This window comes from Rhipicephalus sanguineus, chromosome 8, assembly GCF_013339695.2.
Source record: "Rhipicephalus sanguineus isolate Rsan-2018 chromosome 8, BIME_Rsan_1.4, whole genome shotgun sequence".
Classification (NCBI taxonomy): Eukaryota; Metazoa; Arthropoda; class Arachnida; order Ixodida; family Ixodidae; genus Rhipicephalus; species Rhipicephalus sanguineus.
The window spans coordinates 87,187,144-87,209,585 of NC_051183.1; the positions used below are offsets into that span (position 1 = coordinate 87,187,144).

The 22,442-nt window shown below is 46.8% G+C and overlaps 2 protein-coding genes across 2 annotated transcripts in view; both read right to left on the bottom strand.

Moving 5' to 3' along the window:
• Positions 1 to 1,266, bottom strand: part of LOC119403365 (phospholipid-transporting ATPase ABCA1) — a 73,136-nt gene extending 71,870 nt beyond the window's left edge. The window contains exon 1 of the mRNA XM_049418296.1: positions 1,093 to 1,266. Within this exon, the coding sequence (XP_049274253.1) occupies positions 1,093 to 1,266 (174 nt within the window). The remainder of the gene's footprint in view (positions 1 to 1,092) is intronic.
• A 1,345-nt stretch (positions 1,267 to 2,611) lies between these two features.
• On the bottom strand, positions 2,612 to 21,702 carry LOC125759466 (phospholipid-transporting ATPase ABCA3-like). The gene is made up of 9 exons (XM_049418297.1): positions 21,308 to 21,702; positions 17,578 to 17,999; positions 16,433 to 16,558; positions 12,028 to 12,171; positions 10,939 to 11,390; positions 9,607 to 9,794; positions 7,220 to 7,393; positions 5,860 to 6,103; positions 2,612 to 2,875 (listed from the first exon to the last, which is right to left on the bottom strand). Exons 1-9 carry the CDS (start codon positions 21,700 to 21,702, stop codon positions 2,612 to 2,614), a joined length of 2,409 nt encoding a protein of 802 aa, XP_049274254.1.
• Between the last annotated feature and the right edge of the window lie 740 nt (positions 21,703 to 22,442).

Here is a 22,442-nt window from a genome sequence, read left to right on the forward strand (position 1 = left end):
TCATTCCCCAATTGGGTTACTAAACTATTTTATTTTTTGTAGGCTAGTAGTAAAAATACCCTAATATCCTATCAACCTGGATTTCGCCTACGTCTCTATGATGCCTCTTAAGGCTCGTTCGCACTGGGGAATCCGCCGTCCACAGCGACCGAAATTCTCCTGCCGCCGAGATTCCGTATCGTACACACTGCTTACCAACAAGCCGGAGAAAGGCGATTCAACGCCATCTGCCGTGTAAAGCGCCAAGCAAAAAGCATGCGCCAGATATCCCGCATGCTCCAGCTGCTCTCTGTTCACTTTGGTCCGCGTGTCTTTATGGCGAATCACAAACAGGAGCAGTTATCGTACCGCTAGTCGTGCTGGGAAGCAATTTTCTGACGATTCATGACGAAGGGAAACATCGATTCGCGGAAAAAAAATATTAAAGCACACTTTGTAAGCAGCGTGAAGAGTTGGGCGAGTTGGTACGAGGCAATTCTGGTCGAAACTGCGCCATGGGACGGGACACGAAGAAAGGGAAGACAAACGAGGGCTCGTTTGGCTTGCCTTTCTTCGTGTCCTCTTCCATTGCGCATTTTCGACCAGAATGAACACTTTGTAAATTCCAAAGTGTGTTCGACGAAAGCCTGCGGCCATTCGACCCCGCCGATGGATGCCGCCGCCGCGTTGCGCAGTTGGAAGGAGAAACGCGCTATTTATGCGCCGCTGTGTCTTCATGTCATTGCTGAGAGAGTGTTAGGGGAAGAGGCGACAGCTGGCAACCTGCCAGGGCACGGAAGGCCGGACGCCATTATGAGACATTAAATGATTTCGCCTTAAAAGACGTCACAGCTTGCACTCGGCGGTGCAAATCTAGAAATTAGCAAAGCTGGTGATCGTAGGGTATTTACGTGGCGTTAATTTGCCGCGCTTCTTCCCACACCGCACCGAGCTGAGTGAAGACAAGTTCGATTTGAACCATAGTCGGTCACACACTCGATACGAATGCCCAAACTCGAGAGAAAGGAAATGACGCTGGAAAAGTGCTTCGGCACCTCCGGTTTAAAGACGGCCTCGGCGTTCCCGGTGGTATGCTACGTCCCGCTGGCGTACTGGTTTGGCATATTCGAGGTCTTCACCGCGTCGCCGCCTCTTGTTCTCGACCATCTTTACAGCACGTGCAGGGTCTGCTGAGCCTTGCCGCTGCCTCTCCCGCGTAGCAGCAAGCTTTGCGTCGCGAAGCGCGGCCTCCTCTTCGGTAGTACCAACTAACCTAGGCCGGGCCATGGTAACTACTGAACGAGCGGGGCGGCACGCTCGCAAGTCTATGGGTTGCCCGCTGTCGGCACATGCGCATGCGCGGCGGTTGATCCTGCTCATGCGCGGCTTGGCGTGACGTTCTCGCAGATGTGGCGACGGAGCAGCGGGGTATTGTGACAGGCTCGAAATTACGAATAGCCAGAAGAGTTTCGCTCTCAAAAACGACTCAAACAGAGGTGGTTCGTTCTGCTCTGCAAAAGCAGAAGCTAGGTCGCGCCCACATAAAAATACCCCTTCTGCGAGATCGCGACATGGTGCATTGCAAATCGAGGTATATTGCTACTCGTGACGAAGGTAAATTTGCTTCACTTGACGCTCGTCGGAGAGAACGCGAAGATCACGAAGGTCATCGCTGTCGCTTCGTGTTTCGATGACTGCAACATGACAACACGCCGCCATCTATCAGATTTTTCACTCGCAATCCGATTGGTTTGTCGCGATGAAATCCGGCGGCCGCTGCCGCAAACGCCGGTCTGGGACAAATCGGCGCCCGGATTCAGGCTTGGCACCACTTGTGCCTCATCAAACAAATTATCTGTCAAAACAATGTGCCGAATTACCTCGGACCCCAGGTTACACGTTAGGGGAGCTGAAACACCTTTCGCTACATGCTTCGCCCCTCCTCAATTTTTTTAATGAAGATGACACTAGAGAGAAGTTCATTTTCTATTTCATTTTTACACTAGAGGGTTCAGATGCTACCACATGCTTTCGAAATGCCACTTTGGTGCACGCATGGCGCAAAAATACCCCAAAATGACCATTTGGACCAGCGTCGAGCAGCATTTCCGTCTTGGAGCAGTCTGGCGCAAATGGAGGAACATGTTCATCGCTACACTAGTGCGAAGCTCACTGATTTTAGCATGGTAAGCTTACGCAAGCAAAGCCTTTCCTAAGGTCTTTACGTTTCCATTTCTATTTGCTCGATCTGCGCGCTGTGCTACTTATGAGAAATACGGACACCACAAACACCTGCTAACAACTGAAAGGGCGCACAGCGTCGGAAAAGAAGGAAGACGATAGAAGAAAGCTATACCTACGGAGTGCAGTTTATATAATACGCGCACAGTCATGCATTTACTGCATGAATATCACATTTCAAAGGGGGAGATTCTCGCATTCGTCTAGTAGTAATCCTTACTGCGAAATATTGCAACAAAAGAAGCGCCTAGCTCACTCTGGTATGTCGTCCCTTTTCACGAAGAATTGATTGTGAAATGGCTTGCTTTGCAGCATTTAATACAAATTAAAAAACATCTATTTATTGCGTCCCGTTTGTTGTGCATTGCCGTAGCTAGAGTTTTGCTACGTTTTACGTGGGGACTGCGGAGGCGGTAGCGGTCGGTGAGGCTGCTGTGGCGGCCGACTGCTTCGAGGTCGCTGTTGAAGCGGTAGCATCCCCAGTAGCCGACTCTGGGGCTGCTTCTTGAGCTTTGGCAAAGTTCAAGAATATGTCCTCCAGTGTGTTCTCCGCGACCAGAGCGTGCTCCAGTTGGAAGTTTTTCTCGAGGCCCACCACCTTGGTGAAGATCTCGCTCCAGGGCACTCTCACCGCAAGGTGATAGGAGAGCAGGTTCTGTAAAAAAACAAACGAGCGCACATGCACTCCGAGGAAGTCTTGCATGTAAAACATGTAACGCGTAAATTGTATTAGCCGCATAGAAAAAAATTGTCGACTTTGTTTTTTTTTTTCAGGCGGTAGATAAAGGTTTTTCTGACTACATCGCAACACAAAACGATGAAGGATAAAAAAATTCTGCTGTTAATATAGCACTTCTGTAGTTCTTGTGTATGTATTGGTGCAGTTTATAACCTACACCTAATGCAGCTCCGCTACCATAAACGGAGGGAAGTGCGTATCACGGGCAACCCAGCGATTACCTTCGCAATCGCGCTCTTGCCGAGGCGTTGGCGCCCTCTGTTGCGCGGCGCGGGTATCAGCAGGATGCTTCAGAACGATTTTTCGCGATTTTAGGTAGATATGGTGAATAAGTCATGGCTACTTCTTAGTTTGTATTCTTTCAGACTTTATTGGTTTGTTTTGCACGAGTTTTGAGCATTGTTAGCCTTGGTTGAGGCCTGTATTGAATGTATTGGCCACTGCAGGACCATGCGACATGAGACAGTGGATGGACGACACGACGGGCCCTTAAAGGGCTACGCACTTAAAAAAAGAACTCCGACAGAAGCGGCAGAGCTCATATTTACGGTCAATATACACTTCAACTACAAGTCAGATGAACTGTAATAATACGGAAAAGCGGGCTAGTTGGTTTTGCTGCATATTGGAACTTTAGCGCACACACACGAGGACACACAAGAAAGAACACACGGACCAGCGCAGACTATCAACTGGTTGATAGTCTGCGCTGGTCCGTGTGTTCTTTCTTGTGTGTCCTCGTGTGTGTGCGCTAAAGTTCCAATATACAAGTCAGAGTTCGTTGTACATCTGTTTCTGTCCACCGTGATTCGGAATGAACGCTGCATAATATAGTGTCATATGAAATATATAGAAAAACATATGCGCTGATTTTTGATTGTATGTTACCTTATTTATCTGAAATATGAGCGAAGGAAGGAGAATGGCTTGAAGAGCCGGCTTTTCATTCCACACAGTAATGTGAAGCGAACATATAATAAGGTCAAGGATAGCACAGGGTGGCGTTATTAGGTCAGAGAGGCGGAGAAGACTTATTGGATGACAGCGATGGAAAAGAAGCCGGCTCTGAGTAACTACCGAAAAGGAAAAAACGAAATAAGGAGCGAAAGGTTTTATGATAATTCAAGGGGAAGCGCTTTACTGTTTGAAGCAAGGTCGGCTGCCTGAGAACGCGTAGTTATAAAGCGAGATTCAGTAACGAAGAAGAACTATGTACATGCTGCGGGGGAACTAAGGAAACGATGGAACATGTACTGATTGAATGTGCGATATTCACCCAGGTATACGTGTGGGCACGAGTCTACATGAAGCCTTGGGTTTTAGGGACAACAATGGAAAGCTGAACACGTCCGCGATAGAAATAAGTAAGAGACGGTTAGAGTATTGGTGGCAGAAAAGTAGAGATAAAGTACAAAAATAAATAATTGGGGGAAAAAAGGTTATTCTGCCTTAAGAGGCAGAGAGATGGACTGTGAATTTATATTTTTTGTTATAATAACATAGATTTAATCAATGTAGATAAGGCATTAGGACAACATGAAACAAGGAAGTTTTTTTTTTCTTTTTTTTTATCCTTCGAGCCTGGTGGCAGACATGTCACCGCCCCGTTATAAAGGGGACGCTCATAGCATCCATCCATCCAATAGATGTGTGGTATTACGAGTTAAATGGAAGTAATGCGGATAAAAAGTAAGCTCGCTGCCGGTTGGCGTGACCATTATGTCCAACAACGATGGCTTGAATGCTATAATACCGCTTCCTTAATCAATATTTTCCTTGTTTCGTTCTCTTCGTTGCGCGTGTCTTTTTTGCGAGACCGTGCGCGAGGGTTTTCCAAAAACGAACGCTCAGCAATGGCTGCCGTGGCCACGAGTGGTGTTTGATAACTGTCTCTGCGTTACACGTACAGAAATAACGAAGAGAGTTGATGGGCATGAACTGCCGCTATAGTTAGCTAGAGCACCGCACGAGTATTGTGAAGGTCGTGGGTTCGGTCCCCGCAGGCAGCGAGTAGTTTATTTTTGTTCATGCATAGTTTGGTGGGTATGATTACTGTTTTTCGATGATGTAAACAAATTTGAATAGTAGCTTTCTATTTCTCGCTTAGTTAACCTTTTACATTGATGAGTGCTGTCTATTAATGGCAGATTGTTTTAGAAACGTGTGATCAACGTAACAGTTGGCTTGTGTTGCACAATCAAAACGTTTTGGCGTGAGAAGTGGTTGTATTGGAAGGTCCTGAAAACATTAGCGGCATGCTGAAATAACGAAGCATGACCAATAGAAATGCTATTGGTCTCGCGTAAACACTTAACTGCAAGGTGTATCGAACAGCAAAATTAGGAGGTGGAAGTCTGCAGTAAAAACTCGGCTTTCATTTCCTTCAGTAACCATCTGCGCTGCACTAGAAAATGCAACAGAGGGCTAAACAATTTCTGAGGCATTATCCAATAAGGATGTTATTGTTTTAAAATCTGCGTAACGACAGCCTGAGGACAATCACGACTGCACGGGCCAGTTTTTTTCTGTACTCATAACGTATGAGTGACGCTGCAAGTTTCGTGTGCTGAGATTTTCAGGATTAGAGTGAACTTTTCAAACTACGGCAGCATACTACCAAGCGGCTGAGGCACTTGAGCAGGATCCAATGTTCTCTATCCAAACAACTTCTATGACGCCTAGAAATGTTGACCTGAAGTTAAGAATAATCTCATGGTAATTGCACCGAATGGCAAGGAAGCAAATTCTAGCTTGGAGCCTGTACACATATTTGCGTGTTGCATGGCAAGTGAGAAAGGATAATTTCGAGCCACTTAGTCCGTAATTTGTAGCCTGAATACATACGTAGCCGCGAGGCTTATGTTACCTGTTTTAAAGAACAAATAATGAATTGTAAGTACCTGGAGACATTGTTTTAATTCTATTCCTTTGAAGAGCTGTTGCACTGCTGCATTAAGCTTTGGCGCATCGGCTGCGGCAGTGTGCTTGAGTAGGAACTCCAGCCGGAAGCCCTTGCCGAATTTCTCCCGCAGGTGCTGGAGTGTGCCCAGGCACATCATGTGGCCCGCGACCATGATCGTAATGCGGTCGCAGGAAAACTCGCACTCGTCCATGCTGTGGGCAGACAGATATGTGGTGTACACACTGCTCAGCTAAATGTTTTCGCTGGAATAAGCAATTATACTTTTATTCATCTGAATTTCGGTAGCCGAAAGCGGTACCATAAAAGCGGATGAACTGATAACGCCTGTATATCTTTTTATAGATCTTCTGTAATCATTTTGCACACTAGAGAACTTCGTACTATTCATTTCAGGAAAGGTGCATGGCCTGCGGAGTTGACGGGCGCACTCTCGTCTCCGCTCTCAATCCACGGTCTTCGTAATCGCGTTGCTCCTCGGGCGCTCTCACAACGCGTGGCCGCCCCATACCAGCTAGAGAGAACTGCACCAACTGCACCTTGGCTCAACGGACGTGGCGAAGCCGGTTATCTTAGTGTGGAGAAAACAAGACGAGAAAACTACTGACACAGGAACTTGCCTGTACTGTCGGCGTCAGTTTCAATTGCAACGCGAGCAGCGGCAAGCATTAGCAATGGAATAGTGCGCGCCCTCAAGTCACCACAATGGACAGGCGCGCACATCCGGTTTGGTAGCACTGCGCATATACGCACCTGCAAATTGAGACGACTGGATGGCGCACACTATACTACTGCAAACGCTTGCCGGCTGTTCGCGTTTCGTTTCACGCCGATACTACTTGTGCGCATACGCTTACAGGTACCTTTGTTGAATATGTACTAAGAAACAGCCCAGTAGCTCATGAGATACATGTATAGGGACCCTTCTTGGTTAACAGCTGTATTAGGCGCGTTAACGGCTATCGTCTAATACTTGTCTTTGAGAGCACCATCAGGCAACGCGTGAGCACGAAGGCTTACTGATGTGTAGCCCCGTGATTAGATGAATAATGATGTTGCAATAATGTTACATACCCCAAGATCTCAAATCAAGGGGAAATATATGACGGGTTGTTTCTTTGTTAGAGCATCGAACCATAATTCGATGATTGCGGGTACGCATTCCACCGACGGAAAAGGTTTTTTTTTTCGTCTACACGAATTGATTTCAATTTACTCCACAATTTCTGCACTACAGTTAACGAAAACCATCAAACCTCTCCTACGCATTCCATTTCCTAATTCAGCTGGATGTGTCTAGTATATCAATGTTTCATTATCTTGGATGCGAGAGAACTCACTTATGGGACGTCAGCACGAAAGTGGTCTTCGAGCGCTTCTTGACCTCGGCGATGGCTCGAAAAATCTTGTTTCGAGAAACGACGTCCACACCAGCGTACGGCTCGTCCAGAAAGACGAACGGCTGGAGGCCCAACAGCGCAGCGCCTATGGACAACTTCCTCCGGTTGCCTCCACTGCGAAAGAAAGGGCGGCAAAACACTGATTTATAAATTCGAATGATTTCACGCTTATTTTAATTTTATATAAAATTTCTATTTTATATTTGCTAAATTGTATTCTTTATATTTTATATAAAGCACATGGTGAATGATGCCGACTAACGCATGCCGAAAGCAAGCCAGTGTCTCTCAGAACCGAAGGGTTGCAATTTTAACGCGATTTTAACCCGACAGCTCTAAGGAGGTCGTTTCACAAAAATTCCGGTGTCGGCATCGGTATCGGCGTCGTTGGTTGTGAGCGAAAAATCAGCGTTGTCCGTGAGCAAAATTTCGAAATAGGTGCAAATGAATAAATAATAATACATTCAGTTCCGGTGGGAATAGAACCCAGGACTTCTGCGTGGCAAGCATGCGTTCTACCAATGAGCGACGCCTCCACTCGAAACTATTAAAAAAAAACACCTCTATACCAATGGCATGAATTGCGAGGAGTCTCCTTAACGCATGTAATATTTATAACAGAAGCGTTGAATCACACCAAGCGTCATAAAATATGAATTGTTCAGCGAGTGGTTGTTTTAAAGGTCCAATATTTGCAAAGCGCACGCCCATATAATTACCATCATCATAGTAACAAGCAAGCGCGCAGCTGCACGGGTGCGCGTGTTGTTTTAAGGGTACTTCGCCAATCTGGAAAAGGAAGAATTGCGGCGTAGCGGGGCCCTTCGCAACTGTATTTGCAGTAGGCATTGTGGAATAGCTTGTAACGTGCAATTTTACGTGCAGAGACGCTCCTTTCCTTGCAGCGCGGTCTCCAACGAGAAGCGACGCCAGGCTTAGCAATTGAGAAGGTGACGCGAACGGAGCCTGATTACGCCGTCGAGTCCTACACATATAGGTGAAGCTCATTGAAGTCATATGTTATCCATTATATTTTTAAATAAAGTACCTAACTCAAAAAGCAAAAATTTTGAACTGTCACTACTTCCACTAGCAGTTACACTGTTTGTCTTCAGCTTCAGTTTTCAATAGTTACTCTATAACCACTTCGCTTCGGGCATTAGTTCCGCATGAACACTATTATATCCATAAAAAAAACAAGGTACAGGCGCTTACAAAATACGGGACATCGAAAGAACAAGAAAGGCAACACTGCATTTTATAAAGAACAGCACCTGGCTTTCGGAAAGCTAACACAGAAAGAAGGGCTTAAAAAATAATGATGCGTTTATCCAAGAAAGCATTCAACAAGAACGTTGTGAACACACATAAAAATATAAATACTTTCAAATTTTTCTACAAAAATGAAGCAGTTGCTAAAAGTTACTTTATCAACAGGCTTGTCGGATAAGCTATTCCTACACTATCAAAACCAATAACCAAACAACATTACACAATACGAACATTAGGAACACAAATGAACACAATATGAACACAATACACAAATGAACATTACACAATACGAGTGCGTATAAAATTTAAAATCCGTATGGATTTCATGAAGTCCAACAACAACTGCATTTAAACGCTGTGAAATAGGGACACCGACGAAAGGTGTAGTGAAAAAATGTTGCAGTCGCTTAGTTCGGCTATTCCACGATATACGTAGCGTTAGCAAAGGTTCAACTGATTATTCTTTGCTTTTCGTGTCTCCGCAGCACGTTGAGCCTTCTTCTGTGCATTCTTCTTACGCGCAATCGCTAAACGCCAGGCGACTTCTTTGGGATCCTATGAGTTAAGCTTCTGCGCTCATCTACGCCGTTGAGCAGCATTTGCGCTCTCCTTCTCCATGGCTGTACCACACTGGCAAAAGCCAGTCAGAGGCGCTATCAAGCGGTTCCAGCGCAGTGTCAGACGGCGACTGCACAGCGAAGGCGAATAGCTGCGCGCGCGCCGGCACCAGTGTGTCTGGCTAAGACGTCAATGTCTCTGGAATGCGCAGACCGGCAGCGGCGAGTCGCGCGCGGCGACGGCGGATTGCGCGGGAGGTGCCGGCTCCGGTGCGCCAGCTGCGTGACATCACTGAACATCGCGCATGCGCAACACGGCTCCTGAGGAGGCGCGCGAAACTGGCTCCGCTAGGCCAGTGTAGTTAACGCTACAAAAGTACTCAGATAAGAACGGTAAGAATGGGAAGTAAGTAAATATATGAAGATTGTAAGTGGCGAGTGAGTACGAGCTATTTAGACTTTTATAAAATTTAGGGTATATAGTTTGGAGAGACGAACCTGTAGACTCCGCATTGCTTCAAAGCATGTTCCCTGAGATCTACGACTGATATAACGTTCTCCACCATGGGTATCAAGTCGCTCTCTGCGATGCCTCGAAGCCGACCGACCAGGTACAGGTACTCGTAGGCGTTCAGTCTGTCCAGCAGTCCGCCAAGCTGGAAGCAGTAACTGACCTGCGACTGCCACTGCGATGCACGTGGGGAGAAGTTAGGCTGATATTTTATATTTAGCAGATACGTCGCCATCAATACTGATGAATTAAGCGTTTTTTAAAGCATTCAAAAATGAGTAATAGTAATTCCGCACCTTTGGGCCATCTACGCAGTATGTGGCATGGTGCTCTCGAACTATTAAATATTACCAATCCCGGATGCGACTCTGCACACTGTACCCACAGGTTGGTGTCATGCTAGGGTGTCATCCCTGATTTTGTCTATTTAAAGATTATTATAACCGAAAATTTTTACATTTCTGCAAACGTGCTTCATCATTTTATTCTTTTCTTTATTTTATTCATGTTCTTAAACGTCCCGAAGCAACTCTGCCTATACAAGAAGGCGTTGATACAATCTTATCAATACAGTTTTGAGCACCTATATTTTTAAGATGCACAACGTCTTTACAGAGAACAGTAGTCTATATTTACACTTAATCCCGTTTTTTAACGGTTCAATATACGCTGCGATCTGACTGTGGTAATTATGACGAGACACGTTTTTGTATGTCCACTTCGTTTTTCGCTAGTAATGCTTGTGTTTAAATGTTTCATTTTCTAATGTTATCAAAACGACATTGGAGTGTTCTTGGCGTGGTCCGGAAAAGTTTGAATGCATTTAAACATTACAGAAGTGGGTTTTCGCGCATTTTATCTTCAACGAAAACCCGTCTTCTAACAATCATAGTTCCAAGATGATACTTTCATAAAAGGATTATTTACGATTGGCAGCACTGCTCTTAATATTGTACCCTCTTTTGCAGTCTATCATTTGCGCTCCTTAAGAACTAATGTAAAATAACCTTCAACGTTCACTCAGTGCTTCACCTCCACCCTATAAAGCTGCACGAATTACACCCCGCATTCGAACACATTTTCTTCCGCTTATCATATTCCTTGCTGCCGTGATTCTCCGACCAAATAGAGACAGCGCGTTCTTACACCATATCTTTATATGCTTAGCGTTATGTTTGTTCAGTGGACAGCGGCTGTGCTCACATCATCGAGTAGATGATCGTTTCAAAATATGTGAAGAAGCGAAATTACAGCGTGTGTCGATGAGAAATGTACTTGACACCGAGAAACGCTACTCTCCGTTAGAGACGCCAACTCACTCTGCGGGCGTTGGCGCTGAGCTTGGCCACCGCAGTGCTAGCGTCGCCGTACGACGCACTGATAAGCGCGGCCAGCATCTGGAACGTGGTGGTCTTGCCGGCGCCGTTGACTCCGAGGAGGCCGAAGCACTCGGACGGCTGCAGTGCCACGTAGATTCCCCGGACGGCGTGCAAGTCCCCGAAGTGTTTGTGCAACCTCCATACTAGCATGGAGTTGGTGATGTAGTCTCCTTTCTGAATCGCAGCCTCCACTTTCTTCCTCTCATCAGCGACGTCCTTGTCGGCGGCTTCCTCCTTGCCCGGGAAGTTGTCTCCGGCACTCAAGTAACCCGACGTCTTGAATATCATAAACGCCAAGAACAGCAGGCCTTCAGCAAGTAGGAAGGAAAACTCGAAGCCCACTCCGTCGGTGTTGAACTCGAGCAAGCCTTCCTCGCAGTTTGGTCCGATACCTGAAGCAGTAGAGTATGGCGCTGAACATCATATAGCGCCACAAGGCCTCAACGAAATCTGTATAGATTTCCTTGTGGCTTCGTGCTACAAACCGGCGGTTGTCTATTTTACTTTTCTGAACATCATATAGTGGCGAAGTATCATATGGAGCATACGCTTAATGCGAAGCGTTATTTGCTCTCGGAGGCAATCTCAAATGCTGTTCACGGAGGCACAAATGCTGGATCGCCGGCTGCGCGTGCCGTCCTGCCGTTTGATTGGACGGCGGAAGGCCCCGCGACCGAACAAACACGCGCACGCCGTCACGCCTTGCCGCGGATTGGCATTGGTAAACAGGCGGTAAGGCTATTCTTAACGTGTAGGAACCAAGTAACAGATGTTTCGTGCTCCGTGACCACTTCATTCGTCCATATCAGTCACCATCGACATTTGAATAGGCCCCACCCTCTGCCGGTCAGGCATGTCCCTCATTTTGCTAGCAGAAAACGTCATCCTAACTTTAGCTGTCATTTCAGTTTAGTATGACGGCCGCAGATGCAAGATCGCGGTATCAGTGTTTTCCTTGAACAGCTGCCCTTCAAATGTTTATACCGCACCTTGTGGCAACTGGGATTGCTTCCTTCTGCAGTGCCTTACACTGGAGGCTCTTGTCCTCATTGTTCCATATCTTGTTAAGCAGGGACAGAAGAGCGTATGGAGGCACGGCGTACAGAAGGACTTGCGTATATTCGGGCAGCTCCATGATGGTAAAGAATGTGCTTGCTGCGGTGACGATGGCACCTGGAATAGCAGTAAAGGTACCACAAGCATTCCATGGTCTTAATCAAGAAAAACTATTCACGCCAATTGAACAGCACAGTATCTACCACGGGATCAACGCAGATAAAAGACGATGCCAGCCAAACTCTCAACTTTAACAAAATTTTAACATGTGAGTAGATCAGCGTCAAAGGTCAACCGTGGTGATAGAACAGAAACATATGTACCAGAGACTCAGCAAGTAGTTTCATTACCCTCTTGACGCGCTCACGTTTTATGACTAACACCTTAGATGGCACATGAATAAACAAATAATTCAGAAAAATGTATGCCCTACTTAAGTGATAGGTATGCGCTACAATTAGCTAGGCTTCTTTTGGCTGCGTCTGCTTGGGACACTTCGGGGCTCCAATCCTTCCTAGAGGCAGCGCGTCCTGACCTCGGAGAGCAAGAGGGCCGTTTTTAGAGTAGGTTAGCTTGCCGATGCTAGGAAAATCACGTGAAGTTCCCACAGTGTTTTAGGGGCGAAGCACGTTAGGGCCTCGGCTTGTCGGCGTGTCATGTCATCGTCCCGGTCCAATTATAAACTGGTATATGCCAAAAAATGTTGGGTAAATCCCACTACTCGCCACCGGTCTTCTAAAAGTGAAGAAGGAAACAGGTAGCCCAACAAATAGCCGACGACGTATCAGGATTTCATTGCATCGATTAACCGAAGTTTGTTAAATTCCGTCTCAAAATTAGGTTTCAAATGTCATGTTTTCTTCGGTAACGCATACTTCGTAGCATGTTGCGGCTTCTAACCACACAACTTACGGCGAAATCGCTGCTAATGGGCAACTGAGAGATAAAAGAAGAAGAAGCACCTTATGGTAATCTGCATTCCGACGCTGTTTTTCGACGAAATTAGTGGAGATGAAACACTCTTCCCTACATGTCCGATTTCAGGTTTGGCTCCAGTATAGTGCCTCATTATATAAATCTCACTCAAAACAATGTGAAAAATTACCTCGGCCAGGCAATTCTGTCTCTTCTTGTTCTGTTTCTCATCGCCCATTAGCAGCGATTTTGCTGTGGGAAACACTGGCACACACTGCATGCTTCCCCCCTCCCCAGGTTTCGCGTTTGCTGAGCATAAACACGCTTTCCTAAATGCTTCGCCCTTCCCCAGTTTTTATTGCAATAGCAATAGAAGAAGAAGCACCTTATGGTAATCTGCATTCCGACGCTGTTTTTCGACGACATTAGTGGAGATGAAACACTCTTCCCTACATGCCCGATTTCAGGCTTGGCTCTAGTATAGTGCCTCATTATATAAATCGCACTCAAAAAAATGTGAAAAATTACCTCGGCCAGGCAATCTGTCTCTTCTTGTTCTGTTTCTCATCGCCCATTAGCAGCGATTTTGCTGTGGGAAACACTGGCACACACTGCATGCTTCCCCCCTCCCCAGGTTTCGCGTTTGCTGAGCATAAACACGCTTTCCTACATGCTTCGCCCTTCCCCAGATTTTATTGCAATAGCAAATATATGGACAGTCTCGACGGAATTTTGCCGTCGCCACCGCCGTCATGTCCTTCTGGTATGAAGCCCAAATTGATAAGATCCCCCCGCGCATTGTATGTTCTACCGCGGGTAAAAGCGTTCGAGCGGGGGCGACGAACGCGGCCGAAGCAGAGATCAAACGAGCCGGGCCATTTCCGTCGCTCGGAGGGTGCATGCGATAACATAACCCCGCTCTGGAGGCCTGCCGTCGAAGCAGACAGGAAATGTCACGCCCGTCTCTAACGACCATGAAAAGACGCATGCACCCTCCGTCGCTCGGAGGGTGCATGCGCTCGGAGGAGGGGGGGGGGGGGGGGTTCGCGCGAGCAGCAACTCTGAACTTTAAATCTAAGGGCGCGATTGCGATCGCTGTCGCGCGCGCTATCTGGACAGCCATCACAGTACACCCTCCTACGTGCTGTGCTCTCAACGCGAAGTGACTATGCGGAGAGCATCTCTCTCCCTGAAGCGGCCGTATTCTCTTAATCAGCATTTTCTAGTTACGCGAGATCGGACGCAAAACAGTTAGCTGCCAGACTCACTTCGTATAACACTATATTTGTTGCTATCGCATTCATTGCTTCGCCCTTGCGGTGAAACTGTGACTTTTTTTCGTTCCTCTATGCTAGCGAACCTCCACTGGTTTTTCGCGGCAGATTGAAAACGGATGGAAACTCAAGTCCGCTTATTTAAGGGTGTGCTGGTAAAGAACGCTTATAGGCAGCGGTGGTTGCAATTCCAACAATAGGCTCATAAAAGTGCAGCTTCCTTACCCGACATCTCAAGATGGTCAAGGGTTCAATCCTCTTTGAGCTACGACAGCACGTGGTTCGTGTCCTCCTCTTTCAAAAGGCCGTTAGTTTAACTTGAGGATAACAAGATGGGGTTTTCTGTGGCTTCATTATTCGACGGCCCGGAGTTCCACTCCATACATAAACATACTCTCGAGGGTTCGAGTCCCTACATGATCCGAACGTCCAGGGTTCGACGCGTTAGATTTTTAGGAGCTTGATGACTCCACTTCAAAATAGGTGGAATCGGAGTCCATTTACAAGGAGCTCATGTGTCACGCGCTGATTGACCAAAAAAATTACGCTATGCTAGCTGCGTTCTTGCTCTTTGCTAGACCTGTTCTGGTGTAATGCAGAATAAAATGCATTTGAGAACGACTTAATTTCATAAGTGTCAAACAGAGCGCAGAATCAGTTATCTTTTAGGCGAGAGGGAACATGACTTTATTTGACAGTGTTTACACATTATTTCCAGAGTGTAGTAATAACGTTGATGATTATTTGCACCAAATGCAACTGATGTTTTCTGCAATTTATCATTTTGGTCTACGTCGGGTGGTGTCTTTGGTCTACGTGGTTGTTGGTAAGATATTCACACCAATGGTCTGTCGGTCTCGTGTCGGTCGAACAGCCAGGATGCCCACTGCGGCACCTTGATTCGTTCATGTAGCACTTCAGGGTTTTACTATTAACTGCCTGTTTTTAATAAAAGATAATGCACATGAGGATAGAAAGGAATTTGCCCTTGAGGTTAAGGAGCTCCCCGCCAGGATCAATTTTCAATATTGCTCAATCGCCAAAAGGTTGTCATCTGGGGGGCTTTTTACCGATCCAGTTCTTCAAATCGGTTGTTTGCAAGGATTCATACGCTGCAGTTTTCACATATGACCGCAGTGTTAGACCCATAGCGTGGCGAGCGGAAGAAGCGAAATTGAACCATTTCCGTTCCTACTGGACGTAACCTAACGAACTAAGCTGTCCTCACACTATGGAACAAGGATGCCAGCTTCACTTCGGGACATACACTCTCCCCTTTTACTTCGGTTAGCCACCGCACGTGGCGCAGCTCCTATGCGTTACCTCATGTGCAGGAGACAATCGATGTCTCCTTAGCGGATTCTCTAAGGGATGGCGTGCTCAATATACGACCATTTTCCCACTACGCACTCGTTTAGTTATTCGTATAGATGCTCCTTACAATGGGTCCTATGCGATGTGATGCTTTGCTTCCAAAGTTGGCACTTTGCGTGCAGCCCTTTAGTGGCACTGGCTAGGGCTCCTCTGCGACGGGACGACTGTCACCACTGAATCACTATTAGTGATTCAGTGGTGACAGCACATGTATTTCTGATATTAGACTAACGTCTACGCGAAATGTCATATCAGCTGGCCTCAAAAGGTGTTGATTAAAATAATTCGGTCCCTACGTCTACCCATATTCTGATTCATTCGTGCGTTTGAAAGCGTTAACTCTCGCAATTGGCTCAACATACTTGACATACAAGCATAGGCGTGCACTGCGTTCTCAATTAAAGGCGGCCAAGATTTACCGCACCGCTGCCTCCCCTGAATGGTAAAGTACGACAATAAATAATTGCTACTATGTATGAAAAAATGAAAATGAGGCGATGACACGCTTATCACAGCGACCTCACCTCGATCCCCTGCTTTCCAGCTTTAAAATGGAAGTAAACATTCCTTGTAGTGCGACACCAGCAATCGTCGGCCGGCATTATCTTCCAAGAACCTGAATTATCCTAAACCTGTACTTTAGACAATAACGGGAGAGGTCCGGCTTTGTAAACGTATCAGACAGACTTGGCGCCGCCCTGATATGGTTGTACACGCCTCTGTTTATCAATCAATTGATTCCAGCAATTAACACGGTCTCTCAACGTCCCCTGTTTAAACTATATCAGTTGCCAGTAAATCACGTGGCTGCTTACCTCCGATATAGAACAGTAGGAAAACCGTGGCCACTGCAGAACCTGAAGCACTCGAGTACTCCGCCATCACGTAGCAAATGCCAATAGCCACTGGCCCAAATGACAAAAGGGCACTGAACAGAAGAGCTAAAGGAGAAAGAATGAAGGCATACATAAGGTATTTAATTTGTGCAACTCTGTCGTAAAAGTAACCGCCGCGGTGGTGTAGTGGTTATGGTGCTTGACTGCTGGCCTTTGACACGCGGGATGGCATTTCGGCAGCTGCGTCCCCATTTAGATGGAGGCAGTATGCTAGATCCCGAGCGTTAGATTTAATAGTGCGTTAAAGGACTCCACGTGGTCGAAAATTCTAAAGCCCTCCACAATAGCGTCTCTCATAATCATAATCATATTGAAAGCCCAACAAACATTTGCTATATAAATTGTCATGATTTCTTACTGGGAACACTTTTTCTGACAAGTGGTTAGTATAAAAATATTAATGGGAATATGAAATCACACTGAATCAATAAAAGGCGCTACAGCAAGATCATCTAGCTCGCATCCACCTTTAGAGCAGCTGGTCGCGGACTCGCGGTGAAGCGGACGCGACAATAATATCTGGGGTTTAACGTCCTTAAACCACGATATGATTATGAGGGACGCCGCAGTGGACAGCTCCTATAATTTCGACCACCTGGAGTTCTTTACGTTCACCTAAATCTGAGTACACGGGCCTTAAACGTCTTAGCCTCCATCGAAAACGCAGCCGCCGCGGCCAGGATTCGACCCCGCGACCTTCGGGATCAGAAGTCGAGCTCCAGAAGCACTACACCACCGTGGTGGGGCAAGCAGACGCAAGGAGGTTATGGGCGGCGAGGGAGGTCGGGTGCAGCTTCGTCGTGGACGATGTCACGGCGCACGCGCAATACCGAACAAATGGTGTGGAGCCGTGTGTCTTTCGGGTGGACGGACTGCAAAGCTACGCGCACCTGCGTTTGCGGTTGCTAGGCAACGCGACGTTGCACATCGCTCCGCGGAGTTTTCTGTTCACGATGGACAGATGCCGGCCGCCTTTATAGCTGCACTGTTAATGAATGTTGCATGTTACTGTAGTTTGCCAGTTCTTATATCTGTACTGAAGAATTGTGAAAAAAGTTTCTTACCGGCTGTGCCTAACGAGTAGAAGCTGAAGATGTAGTGAATGAAGCACCATGACACACAGTAGATGAAGTGGCAAAGGAAGTCAAACACGAAGTGGGCAAAGATGAACTCTGTGCCAAAGATGCCCGTCATGAGTTGCACGTCCCGAGCGCCGCTCAGTCGCTCGTCCACAGGAAACGAGGCGTACGCGGCGAAGGACATCGTGTAGGTCAGCGCCGCCTCGATCACCCAGTACAACCAGCCCTTTAATCTCGATATAAAAACGAGGGCTAGGGGCTGGTACGGAATGGCGACCAGGTAAGTGACCGTGATGTTGTTCTGCAGCGTCGGCTGCGCCGCGAGTACTCGCAACCAGGCGGTGTACACAAGGTTCATGATGATCGGAGATGTGGCGGCGCTCGTCGGGTTGGGCATCATGCGTATGCTGCGTCGAAGAGAGTTTATAGCACGTTGTCAGAGCTCACGGTTGAAAGGAAATGCTTCGCGCGCGTACTGAGCGTATGCTATATTTAACGTTTTCAAAATACTGAATCCTTCGCATTTTCCAACAGCTCCGTCATTTTTTAGCCGCGTGGTCTGAACATGGACGTAAAAAGTCAGTGATGACACCGAGCCGCAGATAAAACAGGTATTTTTGCCTGAGCAGAAGCCACGGCCGACAGCAAAATTTATTTATGGTACCCTCAAGGTCCAATGACATTACAAATGGCAGTGGTAAACGGCAAGTCATGTAGAACAGTTAGGTAAGAATGCACTACAATCAGACATAATACAGCATTGTACCAATACACCACATATGTATGCACTGTTGTTAGCAAAGTACTGTAAATAAAAATATGAATAAGCAAGATATTCGCTTGCTAAATCCACATACCGCACAACAGTTTTATCAATCCAGCTTCTTTTCCTAAAATGTTCACTTCAATTATTTCCCTCTCTCAGACGTAGCTTGACATTTGGTTGTGGGAATTGCTCCATACTTTACAGCGAGCAGAATCTCAAGCGTTCGCATAAAACTGCCTTGATGCAAGCCCCTAAGCAACGTGCATCAGCCGCGTCATCTGGTGCGCGGCCTGACACACTACTATTGTCGGCTCGCAACGAGACACCCCACCGGTGGGTTTCACGAATTACGAGAGGCTACATTCGCGGCTCAAACAGCTTCTACCTACACACGTATCGCCCGTGGGCAGCTTCTGTTTTGGTTTTGCGACAGTAGACACCAGTCACGCACATTTCTCTGCGACTCTATCAAAGCGCCAAGGAATCTTACCTGTCAAGGCCGTGTTGGGGTACTTTCAGGTTCAGAAAAAAGACACAGTTTCGCCTCAAGGGCGAAGCAATGAATGCAATAGCAAGAATTGGAATGTCATAAGAAGAACAGCAAGCAGCTAGGAACTTGCTGAACGCTGCTAAAGCACAAAGGACGCAGGAAAAGAAAACACAAAAGCGGAGTGCGAACCAACAACTGTCACAGCAGGACACTTGCAACGCACCGCTCAAACACAAAGAAGGATGCACGAAAAGAACGCACAGGTATACACAGGACGAGCGCGGACTATTATAGTTGTTACATCAGCTAGCTCCTAATTCGGCTCTTTTAGCTAGCAGCTTACTCCTTTCGCAAACTCCTTTCGCAACCTTCGTGCACTCCACAGCTTCAACGCAAACTTTGCGGTTAAAGGACAAGACGTGCAAAGCTCCCGCTCAACAGATAAGCGTGCGAGCACGGTCGACCACGCCCTGTATCTCGAAGTACAAGCCGAAGGCGCACATCGCAATTCTGGCGAAACATTAGACAGTTTTACACTTAGGGACCCAAGAAATTTGCGAGCAGCCAGGGCGCATGCGCAGAACGCAAGCCGCTCTGGAGCTCTTGCGCTCGCGTTTTGTCAAGACCTTGTGTAGTCCTCATTTGGGCGGCGAACAAAACCGGAGAGCGCGCGACCTCAAGAGAAGAAAATAACGACGACGCTTGACAGCGGCACGTGAAGCCACAGCTCGCATTCCCTGCTGGCGTCGATTCTGTTCACTAAAATAAAGGTTCATTTGGGTCTTGTTGGCACATATTCCTGAGGCTAAATTACAGTGCAGACGTTTTTTTTTGTCCTTCTTACTTCCTATTTACTTCTTTGTCCCTGCCCCCATCTGAATATGATTTCATGTGTTCGTGTATCTAATACAGTATCATCCTAGTTACACGTTTTGGTTTCGAGCTATTGTTCTCTGCGTATGTGCGGTAGAGTTGCCTTGGGCTTACAAATGCGTTGGCGTTTGAAAGAATAAAGCAGTTCTTAGCGCTTGTGTCGCACGTTTGCTTTCTTCGTGGGTGTCTTGTGCGTTTGCGCTGTAATTCTAGTCTCAGGTTTTTGGTCAGGGTAGAAGATATACACCATGATGCTGGTTCAGCCGTCTCGTTTCTTCCCTCCAGTGGCATAAGCTTACAAGAGCGAAAGCGTTACCACTAGCTCGTGCCACCACGAGCCACGGGACGTTCTTTTTTTTCAGGCCGACTGGCCTGGAGTAGCGCGGCACTACAACCCCAAAATGGAACACTAGCGTGGCTCGCCAGCAATACGACGCAAACGCAGCGTGGCAACGATGCAGCATGGCCCGCGTCTCGCATAATTTTAATTTCGTCACGTGTGGCATCCTCTGCGTTTCACCGAAAGCCGCGTCCGTTTGTATTCTACCGTTAGTGTCCCGGAGAACGAACGGCGCATGACGTAATTGTCTAGGGCAACACGCTGCGGAGTGAGGGGTCCGCACGTTCGAATTTTCGGTCACGCGCTACGGAATTTTCTTGCTTCTGAATTATTTTTTACTTGTGGCTTTTATGTATATATACATACATATACATATCCGGGACATGACGACGACGGCGACGGAAAAAATACGCCGACAGTGTCCATATATTTGCTATTGCAATAAAATATTCAACAATGACGTTCGCTTACAGACAGATACCACAACTTGCGACCGTGTAAAGTCAACCTATTTTGATCAATAGCTATTCCAGTCCTTCGTCCATCATGGAACGTACTGTAGTGGGAAAGCTTTCAGTGACGAGACATAGACACATTCCTTTTGTTCGCTCTTCCCTGGAATTACAGTGGGGTGCTTTTCAGCAGCACTTTGGTGGCCCTGCATTCCCGTAGGAATTTACGCCGACATTTGCCACACTTTTCGGCGGACTAGGTTTCCCTAGCCTCACAGAGATGCCACCACCGCCACTCCGCAGACAGGTTAACATTAATGAATACGCAACAGCCACGCTCGGTCTTTAACCTCTAAAACGCTTTTTCATCCCCGGTTTAGACGAATACAGGGAAGATCCAATTTAAGGCAGCATAGAAGCATACACCAAACAAGATAATTTCACGACATTAGTATCGAATTTCATTGCCGGAGATGTACCGAATATTTGCAATTTCCAACGCCGAACATAGCGTAGTACATAGCTGAATAGATGCCCATTGAGGTAGCAATTGGACTAAATGCGTTGTTGCCGGCACTTTTTAGGTCACACAAAATCAAGGCCAGAATTTCATAGGTATTACTTTCTAAACAATCCCACTCATTACTGAATGACTGCACGCTTTCTCATTTTGTATTGTGATTTCGTGGAATGTTAAAGAATACTTTTGTTCAAACATACTCCGTTTACCTACTCAAGTGTATGATCCACCTAAACGGTACTAGGACGACCACGAGATGAGTCGATCCACTTACGTGTTAGACTGAAAAGCCACGGCCATTGGATACGTCATGATGTAGCCTGCGAAGTCATCTTCAATAATGTCGCTGAGCTCCTTCATGACATCTTTAGTGGTGCGCACGGTGCAGCCTTGGGACTCAATGAGCACCCCTAGTGCTTTGCTCACATCTGTTGCCGGTGACTCGCCGAGTACGACTGTGGAGTCCGGGAAGTGGGTGCTCAGTCTGATCGGGATGTCCAGGGTCTGCTCCTGCTGCTTAAGAGTCTTCAATAGGCTCTCTTGTGGTGCGAGCCACGTAGCCAGCGCTAAAATCGCAAGAGGCCCCAGGAAGAAAACGAGATAGAGGTCCCAGCTGCGCACGAAGCTTAGCCGCCGCTTGTGGAAGAGGGCGCTGAACGATCGTGTCATTGTGCGTTGTTTTTCGATGGGCTTGGAAACACCTTCGATGTCTTTGACTGCAAGGTAGATAAGGGCGCCATTTAGTTGAACACTGCAGCACAAAAAAATCTAATGTGTAAATGTAAATTTATTTATTGTGTTCAGTGAGAGCTACGTATTCCTCATGAGCTGGAAAACCACTGGGACACGATTTACTCAAAGGCCACCTATCACGGTCTCTCAGCCTCTAGAGGCTCCAGATAAAAAAAAAACTTTCTTGATGCAATTGCAGAGGTAAATCCTCGCGTTAGCACGGTGAGATGATGTGGTTGTAGTCTCTTATTCTGTAAATTGCCCCGATATGGTTTTAATCCTTGATACGTGCATATTGTTGTTGTTTATCAGGTGATGAGCACCTGATCACCATCTACAGGTCGATAGCCCTCACCTGCACATGCTGCAAACTATTGGAGCGCGTATTTACACGTATGCTATGAGATTCTTGGAAGCCAACTCAGTTTTATCACCGGCGCAACATGGCTTCAGGCATAGGTTTTCCACGTTCACACCGGTGGTTGAGGCAATTGACGACTTTCTTTCAGCGATAAATAATCGCACTCAAATAGACACGATTTTTTAAAATTTCACAAAGGCGTTCGATAAAACCGTCGCACACGAAAATACTACTCTCGCGCATCCTAAAGAATGGTATAATCTGTAATTGGATACAATCTGATTTCACTTCTAGAAAACAGTGTGTCACATTTCAT

What these genes read in the sequence shown, in the direction of transcription:
- LOC125759466 (XM_049418297.1), bottom strand. Translation starts at nt 21,702, where the DNA reads ATGACACGATCGTTCAGCGCCCTCTTCCACAAGCGGCGGCTAAGCTTC. An exon ending in GTGGCTTTTCAGTCTAACAC is followed by an intron (nt 18,000 to 21,307) that starts GTAAGTGGATCG and finishes TCTTCGACGCAG; the next exon opens with CATACGCATGATGCCCAACC. An exon ending in CTACTCGTTAGGCACAGCCG is followed by an intron (nt 16,559 to 17,577) that starts GTAAGAAACTTT and finishes TTTCTCCTTTAG; the next exon opens with CTCTTCTGTTCAGTGCCCTT.